Source organism: Antechinus flavipes, chromosome 5 (assembly GCF_016432865.1).
Source record: "Antechinus flavipes isolate AdamAnt ecotype Samford, QLD, Australia chromosome 5, AdamAnt_v2, whole genome shotgun sequence".
Classification (NCBI taxonomy): Eukaryota; Metazoa; Chordata; class Mammalia; order Dasyuromorphia; family Dasyuridae; genus Antechinus; species Antechinus flavipes.
This window is the reverse complement of record NC_067402.1, coordinates 56,415,349-56,436,011: the sequence shown is the minus strand read 5'-3', so window position 1 is coordinate 56,436,011 and position 20,663 is coordinate 56,415,349. Positions and strand designations below refer to the sequence as shown.

Here is a 20,663-nt window from a genome sequence, read left to right as displayed (position 1 = left end):
AGGTTACAGTTAATACTGAGGAGAGGGGCAAGCCTGAAGGCCTTGATGACCAGGCTGTACTAGTGGAAGAAATGCATCAGAATTGGTGGGAGAAAATGATCTAAAGAGAGGGGACTGAATGGGACCAGGGGAAGGTTTCTCAGAGGATCTAGGACCTTAGGCCCAAGTCCTGAAATTTGGGACATCATATGACCGCTATTCCCAGGAGATTGTAGGGCAGAAAAGGTCAAGCCCTAGACCTGTATTTCAGAAGTCCCATGACCCTTAAGAAGGACACAGCATTGCTGTTCATTGGTCAGTGGTTACTTCCTTTTCCATCCATCCACTGACCCCAATAACTTTTTCTATTTAATCCAACCCCTCTTTCTGGCCTGGGGCCGCACACCATGCTAGGCTGCTCCCTTGCTGTGCTGGGACCTCTCCTTGCATAGAATCCCATGCTTTCTGTTTGTATCTGGAGATGTCTCCAAGTAGCCATCTGAGTCATGGGGTGACACACAGAATTCTAATTTTTTTCTTTGTTCTGGTTTGCCTGAGAACTAGATTTTTTCTTCCACAACCTGAGAAATGTGGTTTAGTGAGCAAAAGAGTTGTAATTATTTCACTTACATCACTTGCTGACTTGGGAAGAGTGGGGTTAAAGAAGCGAAGGAGAACGCTTGGATCACAAAGTTTGACAAAATTGAATGTTGAATTCCCTACATGTATTTGGAAAAATACTAATTTCAAGATTAAAGAATAACTTTTAAATATACTCCATGAAGTCTCTCAAATGTAAGCTCTTCTTCCCTCTTCTCTCTCTCCTCTGCCTCCCTCCCCTTTGTTTTTCCTTTTTGTCTTCCTTCTCTCCCTATGTTGGTGTTGCTCCATGGTGTCTCATCTGTTTTTCTCCTTTTTGCTCCCCTCTGTGCCCTCCCCTCTCAGAATCAGCACTCAGTAGGTATCTTTCCAGTCTTTAACTAGGGCTGCTGTTGTGTCTTGGTAAATTCTGATAATAGTTCCCACTTGTTTTTTTCTTCCAAAATTTTCCCTTTGATCTATGGGTTTCTACATTTAGCACTAATATTCTGATGTGTTTTCCACAATAGATTTTGAGATGGTATTGGGGGATTTTTTTCCTACGTGGACATTTTCCCCACGTGTCCTATTATTGCAGAAAATATTCCCAAAATATTCCTTCCATTGCAGAAAATATTCCCAAAATATTCCTTCCATTATTGTGTTAAGGTTGTCTTTTTGGTCAAAATGTTCAGCTAGTCCATTTCTTCAATTGTCTATTCTTAATCTCTTCTCCAAATTTATCCTTAAAATTATGTTTCATTTTGTTCAATTTGTTTTCTATATTTATAATCTCTATTGTAATTTCTTGGTTATTCTTCACTTCTATGGTTTCCCAAAACCAATCTTCATTTTGCAAAGACTTAATTTCATCTTGAGACTCCTTTCCTCCTTTGCAAGTTGGGTTTTCTTTTTTTCGATATGATTTTGTTTTTTCTTGGAAGGATTTTTTTGGGTTAAGTTTTTTCTCAATTTCTTTTGATTTTTAAAATTGTTTTGAGTTCTGCACATTTTCTTTGGTTTTGCAGGTGTTTCCCATTAGTTTACACTTAAGTGTCCACCTTTGAAGATGGGATTCTCGTTTTTCCTGTTCTGATAATATATTTCAAAGAAAGGGTGATTCTTTTCAGGTTTGTTTCTTTAAAATGAGGAATGAGTGTTAATAGGGAGAATGGTCCTAAAGCTTCCCTTCAACATTGCCTTCTGACCAGGAACTCTAAAGATACTGACCAGGAACCCCCAAGCAAGAGGTCCCCTTGCCTGCAAGTACCAGCAGCCAGAAGTACCTGGATCCACTGCACCTGCACCCACTGGGGGCTGGTTCCTTGCCAGGGCCACATCTTTAGGTTGTCAATGGCACAGCTGGACTTGGCTGCCATCCTTGTCAGTCCAGCTTCACTCAGGCCTCCAGGACTCAGACCTCAACTTGATAAGAGAGTCTAAGAGAGGAAGGTCTGTGGTTTCTGCTGAGGCTCCAGCCACTCCTAGGTTGGCTGACTTCTTGTTACTGTGGATTTAGTCTGGAGATGTTGCCACTTTTGAGTGCTCATCCACAGCCTGGTGACTTCTTTCACAACCCATTGGGTTGTGTAAAGGACCCCCTGTGATAACCCAAGTGTTTGATATTTATGTTGTATTCTCCCTAAGTTTGTTCCCTTTGTAGGGGAAATTAAGAGAGCTCGGACTCTCCTAGACTCCGCCGGAGGGGAAATGTTTAAAAAAGGACCAAAATGGACTTTGTTGTCCTCAACCTTTTTCCTTGGGCGTTTGGGAGGAGGGCTTGTGGACTGTTGTTGGAGAAGGTTTTGACTAGGGGGCAAAGGCTGGCTGGAATTTCCTTGTCCTCTTCCAGGCACCACTGGCTTTGGCAGTACAGCCTGTGGTAACTTCTTGAGCTGGAGGACTTTCTCCCTGGGCCCAATTGAAGGAGGGTTCAGCAAGAACTCTGGGGGACGTCTTGGACACAGTGGGCAGGACCAGGGATATTTTGTCGGTCTTATTCCAAGGAGCACTGACTCATTTGATGACACAGATTGAGATGGCTTCTTGGTCTGCAAAAGCTTCTCCCTGCGGTAAATTAGAGGATTCAGAGAGAATTCTGGGGGATGTCTTGGACTCAGTGGGCAGTGCCAGGGATATTTTGTCGGTCTTATTCCAAGGAGCACTGACTCATTTGATGACACAGACTGGGATGGCTTCTTGGTCTGCAGAAGCTTCTCCATGCGGTAAATTAGAGGAGGATTCAGAGAGAACTCTGGGGGATGTCCTGGACTCACTGAGGAGAGCCGCCGATACTTTGGTGATCTTCTTCCAAGGAGCACTGACTCCTTTTTTGGCACATACTGGGATATCTTCTTGGGGTTGAGGACCTTCTCCCTGAGCCCAATTGAAGGAGGGTTCCGAGAGAATTCTGGGGATGTCTTGGACTGAGTAGGCAGTACCGGGGATACTTTGGTGATCCTCTCCCAAGGAGCACTGACTCCTTCTTTGGCACATACTGGGCTGGCTTCTTGTGGTGGAGGACCTTCTTCCTGAGCCCAATATAGGGAGGGTTCCGAGAGAATTCTGGGGGATATCTTGGACTCAGTGGGCAGTGCCGGGGAGACTTTGGTGGTCCTCTTCCAAGGAGCACACACAGACTCCTTTTTTGGCATATACTGGGCTGGCTTCTTGGGGTGGAGGACCTTCTCCCTGAGCCCAATTGAAGGAGGGTTCCGAGAGAATTCTGGGGGATGTCTTGGACTCAGTGGGCAGTGCCAGGGATATTTTGTCGGTCTTATTCCAAGGAGCACTGACTCATTTGATGACACAGGCTGGGATGGCTTCTTGGTCTGCAGAAGCTTCTCCCTGCGGTAAATTAGAGGAGGATTCAGAGAGAACTCTGGGGGATGTCCTGGACTCACTGAGGAGAGCCGCGGATACTTTGGTGATCTTCTTCCAAGGAGCACTGACTCCTTTTTTGGCACATACTGGACTGGCTTCTTGTGGTGGAGGACCTTCTCCCTGAGCCCAATATAGGGAGGGTTCCGAGAGAATTCTGGGGGATATCTTGGACTCAGTGGGTAGTACCGGGGATACTTTGGTGATCCTCTTCCAAGGAGCACTGACTCCTTTTTTGGCAAATACTGGGCTGGCTTCTTGTGGTGGAGGACCTTCTCCCTGGGCCCAATTAAAAGAGGGTTCTGAGAGAACTCTGGGGGATGTCTTGGACTCAGTGGGCAATGGCGGGAATACTTTGGATGTCCTCTTCCAAGGAGCAATGACTCCTTTTTTGGCACATACTGGGCTGGCTTCATGGGTAGAGGTCTTTCTCCCTGGCCCAATTAAAAGAGGGTTCCGAGAGAATTCTGGGGGATGTCTTGGACACAGTGGGCAGTGCTGGGGATACTTTGGATATCCTCTTCCAAGGAGCACTGACTCCTTTTTTGGCACATACTGGGCTGGGGTGGAGGAACTTCTCACTGAGCCCAATTGACGAGGGTTCCGAGAGAATTCTGGGTGATGTCTTTCAATTAGTGGGCAGTGCTGGGGATACTTTGGTGGTCTTCTGAGGAGCACTGACTCCTTTTTTGACACATACTGGGCTGGCTTCTTGTGGTGGAGGAACTTCTCCCTGAGCACAATTGAAGGAGGGTTTCGAGAGAATTCTGGGAGATGTCTTGGACTCAGTGGGCAGTGCCCGGGATACTTTGGTGGTCCTTTTCCGAGAAGCACTGACTCCTTTTTTGGCACATACTGGGCTGGGGGGGGGGGAGGATCTTCTCCCTGGGCCCAATTAAAAGAAGGTTCTGAGAGAATTCTGTGGGATGTCTTGGACTCAGTGGGCAGTGCCCGGGATACTTTGGTGATCCTCTTCCAAGGAGCACTGACTCTTTTGTCACATACTGGGCTGGCTTCTTGTGGTGGAGGAACTTCTCCCTGGCCCCAATTAAAAGTGGGTTCTGAGAGAACTCTGAGGGATGTTTTTGACTCAGTGGGCAGTCTGGGGATACTTTGGATATCCTCTTCCAAGGAATACTGACTCCTTTTTTGACACATACTGGGCTGAGCTGGAGTACCTTCTCCCTGGGCCCAATTTAAAGAGGGTTCCGAGAGAACTCTGGGGGATGTCTTGGACTCAGTGGGCAGTGCTGGGGATACTTTGGTGGTCCTCTTCCGAGGAGCACTGACTCCTTTTTTGGCACATATTGGGCTGGTTTCTTTTGGTGGAGGACCTTGTCCCTGACTCCAATTGAAGGAGGGTTCCAAGAGAATTCTGGGGGATGTCTTTGATGCAGTGGGCAGTGCCAGGGATACTTTGGATGTCCTCTTCCAAGGAGCACTGACTCCTTTTTTGGCACATGCTGGGCTGGCTTCTTGGGGTGGAGGACCTTCTCCTGGACCCAATTAAAAGAGGGTTCCGAGAGAACTCTGGGGGATGTCTTGGACTCAGTGGGCAGTGCCGGGGATACTTTGGATGTCCTCTTCCAAGGAGCAGTGACTCCTTTTTTGGCACATACTGCGCTGTCTTCTTGTGGTGGAGGACCTTCTCCCTGAGCCCAATTGAAGGAGGGTTCCAAGAGAACTTTGGGGAATGTTTTTGACTCAGTGGGCAGTGCCGGGGATACTTTGGATGTCCTCTTCCAAGGAGCAGTGACTCCTTTTTTGGCACATACTGGGCTGGCTTCATGGGTAGAGGTCCTTCTCCCTGGCCCAATTAAAAGAGGGTTCCAAGAGAATTCTGGGGGATGTCTTGGACACAGTGGGTAGTGCTGGGGATATTTTGGATATCCTCTTCCAAGGAGTACTGACTCTTTTTGGCACATACTGGGCTGGCTTCTTGTGGTGGAGGAACTTCTCCCTGGGCCCAATTAAAAGAGGATTCCGAGAGAACTCTGGGGGATGTTTTTGACTCAGTGGGCAGTGCCGGGGATACTTTGGATATCCTATTCCAAAGAGCACTGACTCCTTTTTTGGCACATACTGGACTGGGCTGGAGTACCTTCTCCCTGGCCCAATTAAAAGAGGGTTCCAAGAGAATTCTGGGGGATGTCTTGGACACACTGGGCAGTGCTGGGGATACTTTGGATATCCTCTTCCAAGGAGTACTGACTCCTTTTTTTGGCACATACTGTGCTGTCTTCTTGTGGTGGGGGACCTTCTCCCTGAGCCCAATTGAAGGAGGGTTCCAAGAGAACTCTGGGGAATGTCTTTGACTCAGTGGGCAGTGCCGAAGATACTTTGGTGGTCCTCTTCCATGGAGCACTGACTCCTTTTTTGGCACATACTGGGCTGGCTTCTTGGGGTGAAGGATCTTCTCCCTGAGCCCAATTGAAGCAGGGTTTGGAGAGAACTCTGTGGGATATCTTGGACTCAGTGGGCAGTGCCGGGGATACTTTGGATATCCTCTTCCAAGGAGCACTGACTCCTTTTTTTGGCACATACTGGGCTGGCTTCTTGGGGTGGAGGAACTTCTCTCTTGAGCCCAATTGAAGGAGGGTTCCAAGAGAACTCTGGGGAATGTCTTTGACTCAGTGGGCAGTGCCAAGGATACTTTGGTGGTCCTCTTCCATGGAGCACTGACTCCTTTTTTGGCACATACTTGGCTGGGGTAGAGGACCTTCTCCCTGGGCCAAACCAAAAGAGGGTTCCGTGAGAACTCTGGGGGATGTCTTGGACTCAGTGGGCAGTGCCGGGGATACTTTGGTGGTCCTCTTGTGATGAACACTGACTCCTTTTTTGGCATAGCCTGGGCTGGCTTCTTGGGGTGGAGGACCTTCTCCCTGGGCCCAATTAAAAGAGGGTTCTGAGAGAACTCTTGGGGATGACTTGGACTCAGTGGGCAGTCCCGGGGATACTTTGGTAGTCCTCTTCTGAGGAGCACTGACTTCTTTTTTTGGCACAAACTGGGCTAGGCTGGAGGACCTTCTCCCTGGCCCCAATTAAAAGTGGGTTCCTAAAGAACTCTGGGGGATGTCTTGGACTCAGTGGGCAGTGCCGGGGAGACTTTGGTGGTCCTCTTCTGAGGAGCACTGACTCCTTTTTTGGCACATACTGCGCTGTCTTCTTGTGGTGGAGGACCTTCTCCCTGAGCCCAATTGAAGGAGGGTTCCAAGAGAACTTTGGGGAATGTTTTTGACTCAGTGGGCAGTGCTGAGGATACTTTGGTGGTCCTCTTCCATGGAGCACTGACTCCTTTTTTGGCACATACTGGGCTGGGCTTCTTGGGGTGGAGGACCTTCTCCCTGGGCCCAATTAAATGAGGGTTCTGAGAGAATTCTGGGGGATGTCTTAGACTCAGTGGGCAGTGCTGGTTATACTTTGGTGGTCCTCTTCCAAGGAGCATTGACTCCTTTTTTGGCACATACTGGGCTGGGTTGGAGGACCTTCTCCCTGGGCCAAATTAACAGAGGGTTCCGCGACAACTCTGGGGGATGTCTTGGACTCAGTGGGCAGTGCCTGAGATACTTTGGTGGTCCTCTTCTGAGGAGCACTGTCTCCTTTTTTGGCACATACTGGGCTGGCTTCTTGGGGTAGAGGACCTTCTCCCTGGGTCCAATTAAAAGAGGGTTCTGAGAGAACTTTGGGGAATGTCTTGGACTCAGTGGGAAGTGCCGGGGTTACTTTGGTGGTCCTCTTGTGATGAACACTGACTCCTTTTTTGGCATAGCCTGGGCTGGCTTCTTGGGGTGGAGGATCTTCTCCCTGGGCCCAATTAAAAGAGGGTTCTGAGAGAACTCCGAGGGATATCTTGGACCCAGTGGGCAGTGCTGGGGATACTGCTTTGATGACCCAGACTGGGATGGCTGCTTTGGCTTCAGAATCTTCCCCCTGGGGCCCTTCGGAGGAGGGCTCAAGCCCAGTCTCGGAGCCTGTCTTGTGCTCTGTGGCCAGCATGGAATGGACTTTTGATGTCCTCTTCAGAGCAGCATCCGTTGCTTGGTCAGGACAGATTGGGGTGGCTTTCCGGTGACTTTTGGGGGAAACAGGAGGGAATGGTTGCACCATGATTAAAGGAACTGCCAGGGTCATAGGAGGAATGGCAAAAGCTAAACTTCTCATCCAGGATGGGCCCCCAGTGTCCTTTCCCTCTGTTTTTTGCCTGGCAGGAATGCTGTCCTCTTGGCCCTTGAGGTCCAGCTCTTGAGCATTGTTGTTCTTTGAAGAGGGTATAATTCGACGAGGGGGATTTTGGAAAATCATCGATTTTGCCTTCCTGAATAGGCCCTTCTGCTGTTCCTGGACCAATTCTGTGAATGAAGAAGGGACCATATGAGTAAAGGGGAAGGAATCAGGAAAGAGATTGTGCTCAGGAAAGATGGCAGCAGCACAGGAATTATGATCTACCAAGAGTGATACCTGGCCTTTGGAGGACAACCGGACCCTGCTCACTATGTTCTCAGTAGCATACTTGGAAGAAGCCCACGATTCAATTTCCTTACATCCAATTTTTGTGGTAATCCCATTATTTGAACAGAGTTGTCTGTATGGAGCCACCTCCTTAGACTGGAAGCTCCTCCAGGCCAGGACCCATCTTGGGCCTTTCTCTATATACACCCAGTGCTTCCTATGGAGCTTGGTGCACAATAGATAATCAATGTTTATTGACTGTGGCCTCCACTGTCTTCCTTCTTTCTTTGCCTTTGGTTTGTCATATTCTCATTCAGTTGAGTTTTATTAAATTAAATGCAAAATTACTCTTAAAAGTTCCAAAGTTCAACAGGGAATGCATTTTTTTCTTTTTATTAAATTTATTAAATATTTTAACCAATTTACATTCAAAAAATATTCTTTTTCATTTGCTCTGTAAAATTTTTGCTTTCTAGATTCTTTCCTTGATTCCCACCCATGATTAAGAAACTACATTTTCAATTTTTCAAAATATTTGCATAAAAGTTGAGAAAAACATAGATCTCCCATCTTAATAAAAAATAAATAGCCATAAGAAAAATTAAGTGAAAAATAGATAAAGAGGGAAATAGAGAATGCTTCAATCTGTATTCAGGTACACTCATTCCTTTTCTGTAAATGGAAAGGTTTTTTTTTTTTGTTTGTTTGTTTGTTTTTTTTTTTTACCATGACTACTTCAGAATAGTTATGCATGATTGCGTTACCGAGAATAACAAAATCATTTTGTGCTTATCACTGAAGAACATTATGATCATTTCATAGCTTTGGAGGGTTTTTTTTCCCATGAACATTCTGCTCATCATTTCCCAGTGAACAACGGTATTCCATCTGAGAAACTTGGTTCAGAAATTGTTTTTACATTTACTACTAATTATATTCACCCCCATTTATTCTCTCTTTTCACTGTCTCTTCTCAAAATTTTTTGCTACTGATCACTGACTCCTCCAAAATGACCTGTTGTTTTAACACTCCCCCTTTCCCATATTGCATTAACCTTTTCTTTTCCTGCAGGTAAGATAAGAGTTTGATATCCCTCTCTTCAGTATTTATGATGTTTCTTATTTGAAGCAATACTGATGAGAGTAAGGTTCACTCCACCAATCTTTTGACTCCCTCTTCCCCTCCACTGGAAAGGCTTTTTCTTGATCCTTTTTTGTATGGAAGTTAATTTGCACCATTTTCCCTTCTCCTTTTCCTTTTTGCTGTTACATTCACATCTCACTCCTTTAAATTACTTTAAAAAAAAAGCTATTATTCCTTCCTCTTCACCTCACATCTCTTATTCTCTGGTGATATTTACTCCTTCTAACTGCCAGAATTACAGCCATGTCCTAACGAATTACACGTATCATCCTCCTATGAAGCAATGGAAACAGATAAAGCTGAAAACACTCTACTGCTGCAGTCTCTATCTTGAACTGTCTTCCCCAACTCGCATGTAATATCTGTTAGACATTTTGACCTGGGTGTCCAATTGCACCAGAACCTAAACGTGTCCAAAACAGAATGTGTTCTTTGTCCTGCACCCTCTTCCCTCTTCTGAAATTCCCTTTTCTGTCACCTAGGTTTGCAGGTTCAGTCATCCCCCATGCTTCCCTTTGCTTAGCCCACATATCATACCTTAACTGAGGCATAATTTTATTCCTTACTCAGCATTTTCCCCAGAGGTTTTCTTTTCTTCACTCCCATAGCTAACAAGCTGGTCATCCTGTCCACCTATCTGCTAAGCCTTATTGTTCCATTACAATTATGCCTTCTGATGTTATTTTCCCATACTCTCTATTTATCTGGCATATTCTAGTTGATGTACTTTTGATCCTACCTCTTTCAATGAATTTTTTAGGGTTGTTTTCCTCATTCAGTACAGTGATTATAGAAGAAGAAGTATCACTACATGTTTGTTCATTGATTCTCACCTTGGGGAAATACTCCATTCCTTTGTGCCATGTTGAACTGCAAGGATTTCCTGAGGGAAAGAATGTCAACAAATAAATACTCAGCTTTGCTTCCAATAACTACCCCATCTTCCCAGCTAAAGGAGCAGCAAGCAGTCCAAGAAGGCTCTAATAGCTCATAGGGCACAGCCCAGATGTTGCCTTTCATCATCCTCTGTTTTTTAAGTGTAGAGCCAGCCTCAGCTTCATTGATAAAAATTTTGCATTCCTACGGGGTCCTCAACCCTGTTTCTTCCCTTCTGCATCCCTTCTTTTTGGGCTCCTTATCATTAAATGAAATCCAAAGGCAGTAAGTGAGAAATCCATTGTAGGATAATAGAAGTAGAAGAAGTTGAAACCTTCTAGGCAAAGTGTCAGTCACTATAAAGAAGAATCTATCAAATTCATTTGTTTGCTGTGGTGGGTACCTTCCACTGCTTAAAGCACAAAATTTCTGAGAATTATACTATTCTTTGATTTCATAACATCCTATGGACCTGTCAGGCTTACAGTCCATTGGCTCCTATTCCTCTTTCTTCTTTCCCTGAAGAGTTCTCTCCTTTTTCTGTTCTCAAATCCACAAGCCCTAAGGACAAAATACTAACTACAATGTGGATCAGATGGGGCAGAAATAGAGGCTTGAAGTCCCAACCTACACTTGTACCTGGATCAATCTTTCTTAACACTTTTAGTGCCTTGAAGCACACCAGGTCATTAAGAAGTAATGAAAGCTTGTACAGGGAGAAAGGGATTTTTCATAACTACACTGGATATCTACAGGTACAAAGAACAACCTCTCCCACCCCCTCCAATAAAAAACTATGGGGTAGAAATACATGTTGAGATTACCAAAAATATGTTTTATGATTTTAAAATATGGTTTGGAGAAAGTTGGAAGAGGCTCCAGTAGCTTATCAGAAAAAGTTGAATAACTTTGAGACTGCTCTGCCCCATCTGCTTTCTGGCTAAGGGAATGCACAAGTGTTTGAAGCTTAATCTTGATCCCTCAAAGGATGGAGTTATTTGAATGGTCTAAGCAATGAGTTCTGTGGCAGTCTCCGGTTCACATCAGGAAGAGAGTGTCAGAGGAAACACCTCTCTTCTGTTATTTGCACTGTTCTCAAGAGCCTTTCCCAATATACTCATTTGATCCTTACATCAATTCTGGGAGGAAATGGAGGCAGGTGAAAGGTTTTGCCTCAGGGCCTCTCACCTCTGTCTGAGACTGAATTTGAAACTAAAGTCATCCTGACTCCCAGATCCATGTCTTTCTTCTATTCAAAAACAGAGGAGCTTCTTCAGGAAAACAACAAAATGCCATTTTCTCTGTAGGCGAGTCTCAGCTAATTTGAGTTATCTCCTAAGAGGATATAGAAGAAGCTTCTCTCTTATGATCTCTGTTGTATGGAGGACATAGAGGACAGAGGAACAAGCATCTTGTCCATTTCCCATTGCTGGCACAAGGAAGGTCTCTCACATTGATCGCTAGAAGAATGTCTTCCCACAAAATTACATACCTCCCCCCCAAATACAAACTTCCTCATTCCTCCTCCTACACGTATTTGGCGTTCCCTATCACCAGTAGTATAGTGGGCATCATTGAGCCTCTTACCTGTTACAGCTTCTCCAAGATGGGAAATACAAAGCACCCCTTAGGTGGTAAAATACCAGTTTGTGGAATGAACACACACAAACTCTCTCTCTCTCTCTCTCTCTCTCTCTCTCTCTCTCTCTCTCTCTCTCTCTCTCTCTCTCTCTTTCTCTCTCTCTCCTTCCCCTCTCTCCCTCTCTCTGTCTCTGTTTCTGTGTCACACTCTCACTCTCTCATCTATCTCTTTTTTTCTCTATCTGTATCTTCTCTCTATAGCTCTATTTCTATCTTCTCTTTCCCTATAAATGTACTTTATCTCTAATTTCTCTACCTTTTCTATAATCTATGTCTGTCTTCTCTGTCTATCCCTATCTTCTTTATATCTATCTCTATCTTCACTATAGCTCTCTCTAGAGTCTCTATCACTAAATTTCTATCTCTATCTTTATTTTCCCTATATCTATCTCTTCTCTCTCTCTCTCTCTTCTCTATATCTATCTCTATCTTTTGTAAATCTACCTCTTATCTTTTCTATAGCTATCACTATTTTCCCTATGTCTATCTCTTCTCTATTTCTATGTCTTCTCTATATCTATCTCTATGTTCTCTATATCTATCTCTTCACTCTATCTCTATATTTTCTATGACTATCTTTTCTATATCTATCTGTAACTGCTCTATATCTCTATCTTCTCCATATCTATCTCTAACTTTTCCATAGTTATATCTATCTCTATCTTCTATATGTCTATCTCTATATTCTTTTTGTCTATACCTATTCTTTATATAACTTCTTTATCTCTTTCTATCGGCTACCCTTCTCCCTTTCCCCCCCTCCCTTTTTATCTAATCCTCTTCTATCCCTTTATCCTAAAATCCCCACCCCCTCAAAATCTCCCTCTTTGCCTATCCTCCCCCCCTACCGCTCTCCATTTCCTACCACCTATCTCCTTCTCTCCTTCTCCTTCCACCTCTCTGCCTCCCTCTCTCACTCTCTCTCCTTGTCTCTGGCTCTGGCGCTCCCGTTCTCACTTTCCTTCTCACTCTCCTTTCTCTCTCACATTGAGCACCGTTGTTGCTACTCCTGGCCTTTTATCCTAGTAACAGATTGTGAAGTAGTGATGACATCAAACGGAACCATTTTTCTGTTATATCCGTTACCAACTGGAGTATATGTGCAGAATCAGGATGCATGATCATTACATTGTTTCCTAAACCAAAGCCACTCTGCCTGAATTGGGTTTCCAACTGTATTTCCCACAGATTCTCATTCAAACTTTTTGTCATCTTCCACCTAGAGTGTATCTTTACCAAAGATTAAAAATATTTTGGAACATTAAATGTTTAAAATTCATGTTTTTCTCAGACTGTACATTAATAAAGAAAAATATATTTGCATCCAGTGTTCATGGGTGAAAGGAATTGTATTCACTACTTTGAAAAAATTTTTGATTCGCCTTTCATGTCTTTTCTCTTTCTGGTTCAAATCCAGGATAGATATTTGCCTTTCATCACTGATAAGGCAACAAAATTGGCATCTTCCTCCTTCTCCTCATCTCTATCTTCCCTAACACTCCCAAGGAAAATTTTTTCAACATGGACCCTTGAAAAACCGCATGTTCCAATTCTTCCCACCTTCCACCCACTCCCTCACCAGGATGGCATGCAATCCAATATGTGCTTAACATAGTTAAACACATGTTCATTCCAGTATAGGTATACACATTTGTGCATTTATCTTGATGCAAAAGACAAATGAAATCAAACATTTTTAAATTATGGGATAGAAAATAAAATTCAAGCAAATCATCAGAAACTGTGAAAATGCTATGTTGTGATCCCCACTCAGTTCCCACAGTCCTCTCTCTGGGTGCAGATTACTGTCCTCATCACTGGATCATTGGGTCAGGCCTGAATCCTTTCACTGTTGAATAGAGTCACATCCATCAAAATTGTTGTTTTGATGTTGCTGTGTACTATGGTCTCTTGGTTCTGCTTATTTCCCTTAGCACCAGTTCATGTAAGTCTCTCTTGATTTCTCTGCCATCATCCTGGTGACTGCCAAACTGTCTTTTAACTCTCACAACCTAGATAGACGGTCTAGTCTGCCTCTCTTGAAATCATCTTGTGAATTCGACTCAACTGATTTGTTAAGGCACTGGGAGATTTGTTGTGAAAGGGTTAATATTAGCCTTTATCATTCCCCTAGCAGTGCTAAAAATCAACTTGAAAATAAGATGCAAAAGGGCTTGATCCAGTGAGCAATTTTCTCTACCAACACCCAAAATCCCCATACCCCATACATATTCATTTGACACTGAAGTATTTATTGTCTTGTTATACATCTTCCCTTGCTATCCTTGATGTTTGAGAATAAAAATGTCCTGGTGTTCCAATAATATCACATGTTCCTTGTGAGCCTCAGTTTCTTCACCTATACAATGGGATTGGATAACAACACTTTTCTTTATGAAGCATTCTGGAAACTTTAAATTTTCATGCAAATATAAATGATTAATGTAATTTTATTTTATTTATTAATGTGCTTACTTAAAGCTCATCATTAGTGTTGTTCATGTTGATGTCTAAAAATCAGAAAACCTGACTTGAGGTCTTAGTTCAAATAATAACTATGAATGCTTAAGTAAAGATCCAAAAAGGAACACAATTTCTACAACTCAGTTTGCTCAGATATAAATTGTGGATAATCAAGGGGATACTATGCAAGACTGGTGAGAAGTGATAATGAGAGTGTAGATATAGAAATCCTTTGAAATCAAATGTGAAGTGTGTCTATGATCTCCATTTCCAGGTACAGATTCTCAACAGGATTTTAATAACAAATATAATCCATCAAGTATCGTAAAAATAGGCAAAGCATCCTTGCTACTCTACAAAATCTTGGAAATTTAGAATGGCAAGGGGCCTCATTACATTGTCCCATGCAAGCCAGTGCTCTCACCTTATGAGAAGCATCTCCATTGCACCTGAATAACTTGGCTATGACTTTGACAAGCAAGTGAATTGCATCTAAGTAAAGGAGAGCTCTCCCAGGTCACCAGCCTCACTATCTCCTGTGGATCGGATCCTTCTTGGTCCATTGCCCAAATGTAGATCAAGAGGATTGGAGATGGCTGTTTGGCTGACACAGTTCGACCTAGAGAGGGGCATTGACTGAATTATCTTGTCTTTCAATGGGCCTTTGTTGCAATGGTCTCTTGTTGAGCTTCTTAAATTGTTAGAGCTATTTTGACCTCACAGGCAGCTTTTAATCTGAGTGCAAATTCCTCAGCCAATTCATTAGGAATTGAATCTCAGCTCCAAGCTTGCCCACCTTATGGCAATATAATAAAGCTTTTTGCCCCTTACCGTGGAAACAAATTCAAACAAACAAGTCAGAACCAGAGACAAAAAAGGAGTGACTATTCCCAGACAGAGGTGCTATGTGTATTACTATAGCCACCTGTTAAAGCACTACTTGGATTACAGACCAGTGGCCCTGAGCTTTCACAAGATGATGTTTGAAACAATTCCAATGTTCAGTGGTGGAACTTGCAATCCTCAGTTTGTGGTCTGCCAGCTGAAGATAAAGATCTACACATCCCCTTCAGGGCCCACAAGGTGGGAAGACAAGTATATCTACTTTGAATTCCCCCAGCCTTTGCTCATGGGCGGTGACATTAAGGTGGAATTCTTCCACAAGCAGAACAAGATGCTCAAGAAGGACAAAAGTTTCACTTTGGGGTAAATACATTCTTCATACCAGAGGAAAACTCAAACAAAGTAGAAAATGGAAGTCTTTGTGGTGATCAAGAGATTGATAGTTATTGGCAGTGCTGAGCAATCAGATAATGACAAAGAATATCTCATATTCACATTATCCAAAAACGATCTTGACAAAGCGAATAAAGACAAGGCCAACAGATACTTTTTTCCCCAACTTTAAGGTGAAGCTTTTCTTCACAAAAACTGTAGAGGAGCCGGCAAACCCAGAGGCCAGCAGTTCCACTTTGGTCACCCCGGACATTAGTGACAATGAACCTGATCATTATAGATACTTGGACACCACTGACTCTGATCCAGAGAATGAGCCTTTTGATTATCAACACACACAGATCACTAAAGTCTGAATATTTTTTTTTTATCAAGAGGGAAAAATAGAGACAAACTTGAAGAACCTGAAAAAGGACCTTTTTTTAAAATGGCAATAGAACATTGTATCAGCTGACCAGTGATAGGAACAGTGACTTTCTCTGACCAGTTCCATTGGGGCCTCTCCACCGGTGACAGGCTTGTCATGCTTGTCCTGTCCCATGGAAAGGAGGCCGCCTGCCTTGTTATTATCTGTATATACCTTTTGTGTTCAAAGGATGCTTAAAAGTTTCAATTAGGAAAAATAAAGATGGCACTTTCCCTTTTTCCAGTTTTATACAAGTGGAGGCATGTTGGAATCCTTACTAACTGTTAACTAATTAGAGTTGATCTAATCTTACAAGAAGATGTTTTGGGCAGAACCTGAAACAAGGTACTAAGTAGAACTAATTAATGCAAGGCTTGTGTTCACACCTTTACTCATTGGAGTTCAATGAGTTCATACCTCCCTTGAAGCTCTTTGGGCCAGAGAGCAAGAATCACTGGATTCCCTGAGATGAAAAATTGTTGATGAGACTTTTTGCAGTACTTCAGAGCTTACAGGAATTATTAGATTCCTGGCGCATGAACTAATGGACAATGGATTCCTTATGGACTATTTCTAGGACTTATGGACATTTGTAAATTTTCAGGTCAATTTATGTTGTTACATTACTACTAGCCTGTGTTATATTGCTATGTGGTTATGTATTTTAAGCAATTGCAAGAATCATTGGATTTCTTGAGATGAAAGATTATTGATGAGACTTTTGCAGTAGTTAAATTTTCATGTTGATTCATGTTATTTGTTACATTACCACTAGCCTGTGTTATATTGCTGTGTGCTTTTGTAAATTATGTATAATGCCTCTCATATTGATGGATTTATGTATACCATGTATATCTGTTACAAAGTTCTGGCCCATATTGATGGATTTATGTGTACCCCCTCAGAAACCCCCTATGTTTTAAAACAAAAGAAAGGGAGAGATGTTGGAATCCTTACTAACTGTTAACTAATTAGAGTTGATCTAATCTTACAAGAAGATGTTTTGGGCAGAACCTGAAACAAGGTACTAAGTAGAACTAATTAATGCAAGGCTTGTGTTCACACCTTTACTCATTGGAGTTCAATGAGTTCATACCTCCCTTGAAGCTCTTTGGGCCAGAGAGCACTATGGGAGAAAACCCATAATCCCTCTCTCTGGAAGGAGCATAAATAGGCCAATGGGCCAGTCGAAGAAGTTCTTCAGAGGAAGATGCTACAAGTCGAGATTTCACCAGAATGACATGAAGACTGGAGCTGGCTGGAGGCTGAAGAAAGCAGAGGCAGAGGCTGAAGGACCAGACCTTTGGATTTAAAGACATTCGGAGAGAGCTCTTGGAACCAAGCAGAGAGATAGGCCTCTAAGCTAACCGGGCTATATTGGAGATAATAAAAGATCTGAACTTTTATCACCTGGCTGTGTTTTGAGAAGAAAAAGCTCACCACATTTTGGCGCCCAACGTGGGGCTAACAGACCCCCCCCTCAGTGGATTTCAGTGGAAAAGCTCCGATCCTGATTCAAGTGGAAAAGCCTCTGATCCTGATCCAGTGGAAAAGACTCTTCAACCCAGAAATTAGGGTGAGTGCAACAAAAAAATTTTTGTTAGAAGAGTTAAAGTAGAATTTCAGCTAAGATGGGACAGATATTTAGAAAACAGCCTGTTTCTGTTCAAGGAAAATGTTTCGAGAGCATTGTCAAAATTATGGAAAGCCAAGGTTTAATTATAATTTTGGAGCAGATCACTGAACTTTTAGAAATCGTTAAGTATATATGTCCTTGGTTTTCTACAGAAAAGGAATTAGATTTAGATGAATGGAAATTAATCGGAGAAAAACTGGGTGAATGCTACAGATCTAATTCAAACTTAATGCAGTGGACAGATCAACTCTAATTAGTTAACAGTTAGTAAGGATTCCAACAGAGGCAGACCTGGTGTGTAATGCGTAGGATGTCCCTTTGTGTTCTGTCCCCTCCCGATGTGGCTTCAGAGCTCCCCGAGCTGTCCTGGTTCATAGCCTGCCCCTTTGCACGCCCATGGTGATAGGAAGCCAGCTAGCAGAGGGGGATTGGAGATAAAGGGCTGTTGCAATAGCAATGCGAGCAGCTGTGTCAAGACACCAGCCAGCAGTCTCTCCTTCCACTTCCCTTTCCACTCCTCTGCCTCCACCCACCAAAAATGTTATTTCCTATACAACACATCAGGACTTGCACAGAGTGGGCGGGGGCCATTTTTTCCCCAAGCTTATATATTAATAGAGTATGGTTCAATTACTATTTAACCTCACGTGCTTGGGACCTCAGTGCATCAACTCAAGCCTCAGCCCATTACAGTGTGTCATTAAGATTAGGTAAAAAATGAGGCAAAGATGGCTTCTTTCACCTACTTAAGTTACTATGATAACAGCTATTTCTTTCTTTCCTCACTCCCTCCATTCTTTCCTCTTCCTTTCTTTCCTTCCTGGCTTCCTTCTTTCCTTCCTTTCTTTCTCCCTCCCTTCCTTCCTTCTGAATGGGCCCAGGTGCATATTTCTCAAACGCTGAATACCCTAGAACTAAGTTTCAGGAAATACTTGACTCCCCCAAAATTAGACAGCATTGCTGATCATTGGTCAACTGTTACTTCCTTTTTAGTTCATGCAACGAACCCAAGACTTTTGCTATTTCATCCATTCCTTGTTTCTGGCTCAGGGCCCCACACCATGTTGGGCTGCTCATTTTCAGTGCTTAGACCTGTCTTGATCAGGACAGAATAAATATTTTCTCTTTGTATCTTGAGATGGCTCAAAGCAGTCAAATTGGGTAAGCTCTTCTAGCATCATGTCCCACAGAGTTGATGGGGGCTCATCTGAGATGTATGCCTTCCTAATCTTTTCAACAATAAGGTGAGTGAGGCCAGTTCTGATCATATGACGAGAGCCAACCCACACGCAGAGAGATGACTGTGATAACTAAGTCTGACTCACAACATAGCATTTTCACTTTTTTTTGCTGTTGGCTTGCATTTAATTTTCTTACTAATTTTTTTGTGTGTGTCTGCCCTGATTTTTGTGTTGCAAGATAATTCTACTTTTCCATATATTGCATTTAACATATATTATAATATGTATAATATATATTGGATTAGCTGCCATCAAGGGGAGAGGGTACAATAAGTGCAAGCTGTCCCTGGAATTAGATTTCTGTTGTGTTTCGTCATACAGGCCTGTTGCTTTGTATTTGCTCTTGACCAGGGCACCTGACTCTTGCATTCCCTCATTTAGCTCCCAGACAAGTACATTGTGAAAGGGCTGTTAAATCCCCCATCCTTAAGTCAACTTGGAGGAGGAACACCTTCTTAGGGAAGCATTGGCAGAGGGATTTTGCAATAGTGCCCTGGCAAGGCTTCAAAATACTTTTCAAAGCTTTCCCTTGTAAGTCTGAAAAAAGCTTTAGAATTTTTACTAAGGGAGATCATACTCCTGGAAGACCACAGTGTTTTACTTATTGCCTCTTTGAGGAAACAAAAGCAGGAATTGGGGGGAAAGTGTTCTTTGGTGTCTATCATAGTAAAAGCTGTCTGGATGAGCCACATTCATGATAACTTCATCTTTCCCCTCAGACTGCCTCTGGGTGGGGTCCCTGGTTGCTCTCCTTCATAACCCCCATACTAACTCCAATTTGTTTATTCCATTTTACTCACATTTGAGCTGTCTGGATGAGCCACTTTCATGATAGCTTCATCTCTCCCCTCAGACTGCCTCTGAGTGGGTTCCCTGGTCATTGTCCTTAGTTACCCCCATACTAACTCCAATTTTTAATTGTATTTTACTCACATTTGATCCTTACATTTTTCATCTACTCATGAAATTGTTTCTTCAAGGTTGTAAGTAACGAGTTCCCACTGATTTGGTAAACCTGGAACCACAGATCCCCGTTTCTGCCACTCAGCACCCCCATCCTGCTGGTACCACCTACGAGTCACCCAGTTACCCTCCTCAGTCTGCACCCCACTGGGATGGGTCAGCTCCTTGCCCCTTTCAGGGTGATCCAGGTCCAGAAGATGAGGCCTTTCTCCTTTTGTCACAAATGAATCTGGTCTGGACTACTTGAGGTGGCAAGAAAGGGACAATGGCCCTTTGGCTTTGGGCCTGGCCAGTTCTAGCATTCCACTGGCTGCCAGATGCCAATTGTGTCTCTGTGAAGACAGGGAATCCAAGTCTGACAGTGGGAGCTGGTGGGAACCTGGTCTCTGCTTTCTGTTCTTTGCTTTAAGCAGCATCATGCCATCACCCGCTTGCTTATTGACTGAAGCACTAGAGCAGGCCAGGATTCCTTAGCTATATTGTTACTGGAAAGCTGCCACTGATGTGAGGCTGTTGGACCTTTTTAAATGGTAGTTGGCAGGTTTCAATTAATACTGAGGAGAGGGACAAGCCTGAAGGCATTGATAACAAGGATGTCCTAGTAGAAGAAATTCATTAGGACTAGCGGGGGAAGGTATGACATAAAGAGAATGGACTGAATGGAATCTTGGAAAGGTTTCTCAAAGGCTCTAGGGCATTAAGCCCAAATTTGAGGATATCATATGATCCTTATTCTCAGAAGATTGTAGGACAGAAAAGTTCAGACCCTAGCTTAAGTTTCAGAAAGTTCATGACTACAGGACTTCGACAGCATTGCAGTTCATTGGTCATTGGTTACTTTCTTTTCAGTCCATCCAATGAACTCCATATTCTTTTGCTATTTGAGCTATCCCCTCTTTTTGGCCTGGGGCCCCATGCCATGCTGGGCTCCTCCCTTATTGTGCTGGGATCTCTCCTTGAAAGCACAGAATCCATGCTTTCTATTTGCATCTGGAGATACCTTTTAAGTAGCCCATTTGAATCGGGGGGTTGCACACAGATTCCTGATTTTTTTTTTCTTTTCCCTGGTTTTTTGCAACACAAAGGTTAACAAAAATGAATGTTGTATTCTCTATGGGTATTTGGAAAAATACTAATTTCAAGATTAAAAAGATAAATTTTAAAATTAAT

The 20,663-nt window shown here is 43.2% G+C and overlaps 1 protein-coding gene and 1 pseudogene across 1 annotated transcript; one reads left to right on the top strand and one right to left on the bottom strand.

Annotated features, from left to right (window-relative positions):
* Window positions 1-301: 301 nt before the first annotated feature.
* LOC127564137 (adhesive plaque matrix protein-like) lies at window positions 302-11,587 on the bottom strand. Its single transcript, XM_052000459.1, has 3 exons — window positions 11,495-11,587; window positions 9,865-9,914; window positions 302-7,787 (listed from the first exon to the last, which is right to left on the bottom strand). Exon 3 carries the CDS (start codon window positions 3,852-3,854, stop codon window positions 2,043-2,045), a length of 1,812 nt encoding a protein of 603 aa, XP_051856419.1. The 5' UTR covers window positions 3,855-7,787; window positions 9,865-9,914; window positions 11,495-11,587; the 3' UTR covers window positions 302-2,042.
* Window positions 11,588-14,941: 3,354 nt separating this feature from the next.
* On the top strand, window positions 14,942-15,603 carry LOC127564141 (phosphatidylinositol 3,4,5-trisphosphate 3-phosphatase and dual-specificity protein phosphatase PTEN-like; annotated as a pseudogene).
* Window positions 15,604-20,663: the final 5,060 nt, after the last annotated feature.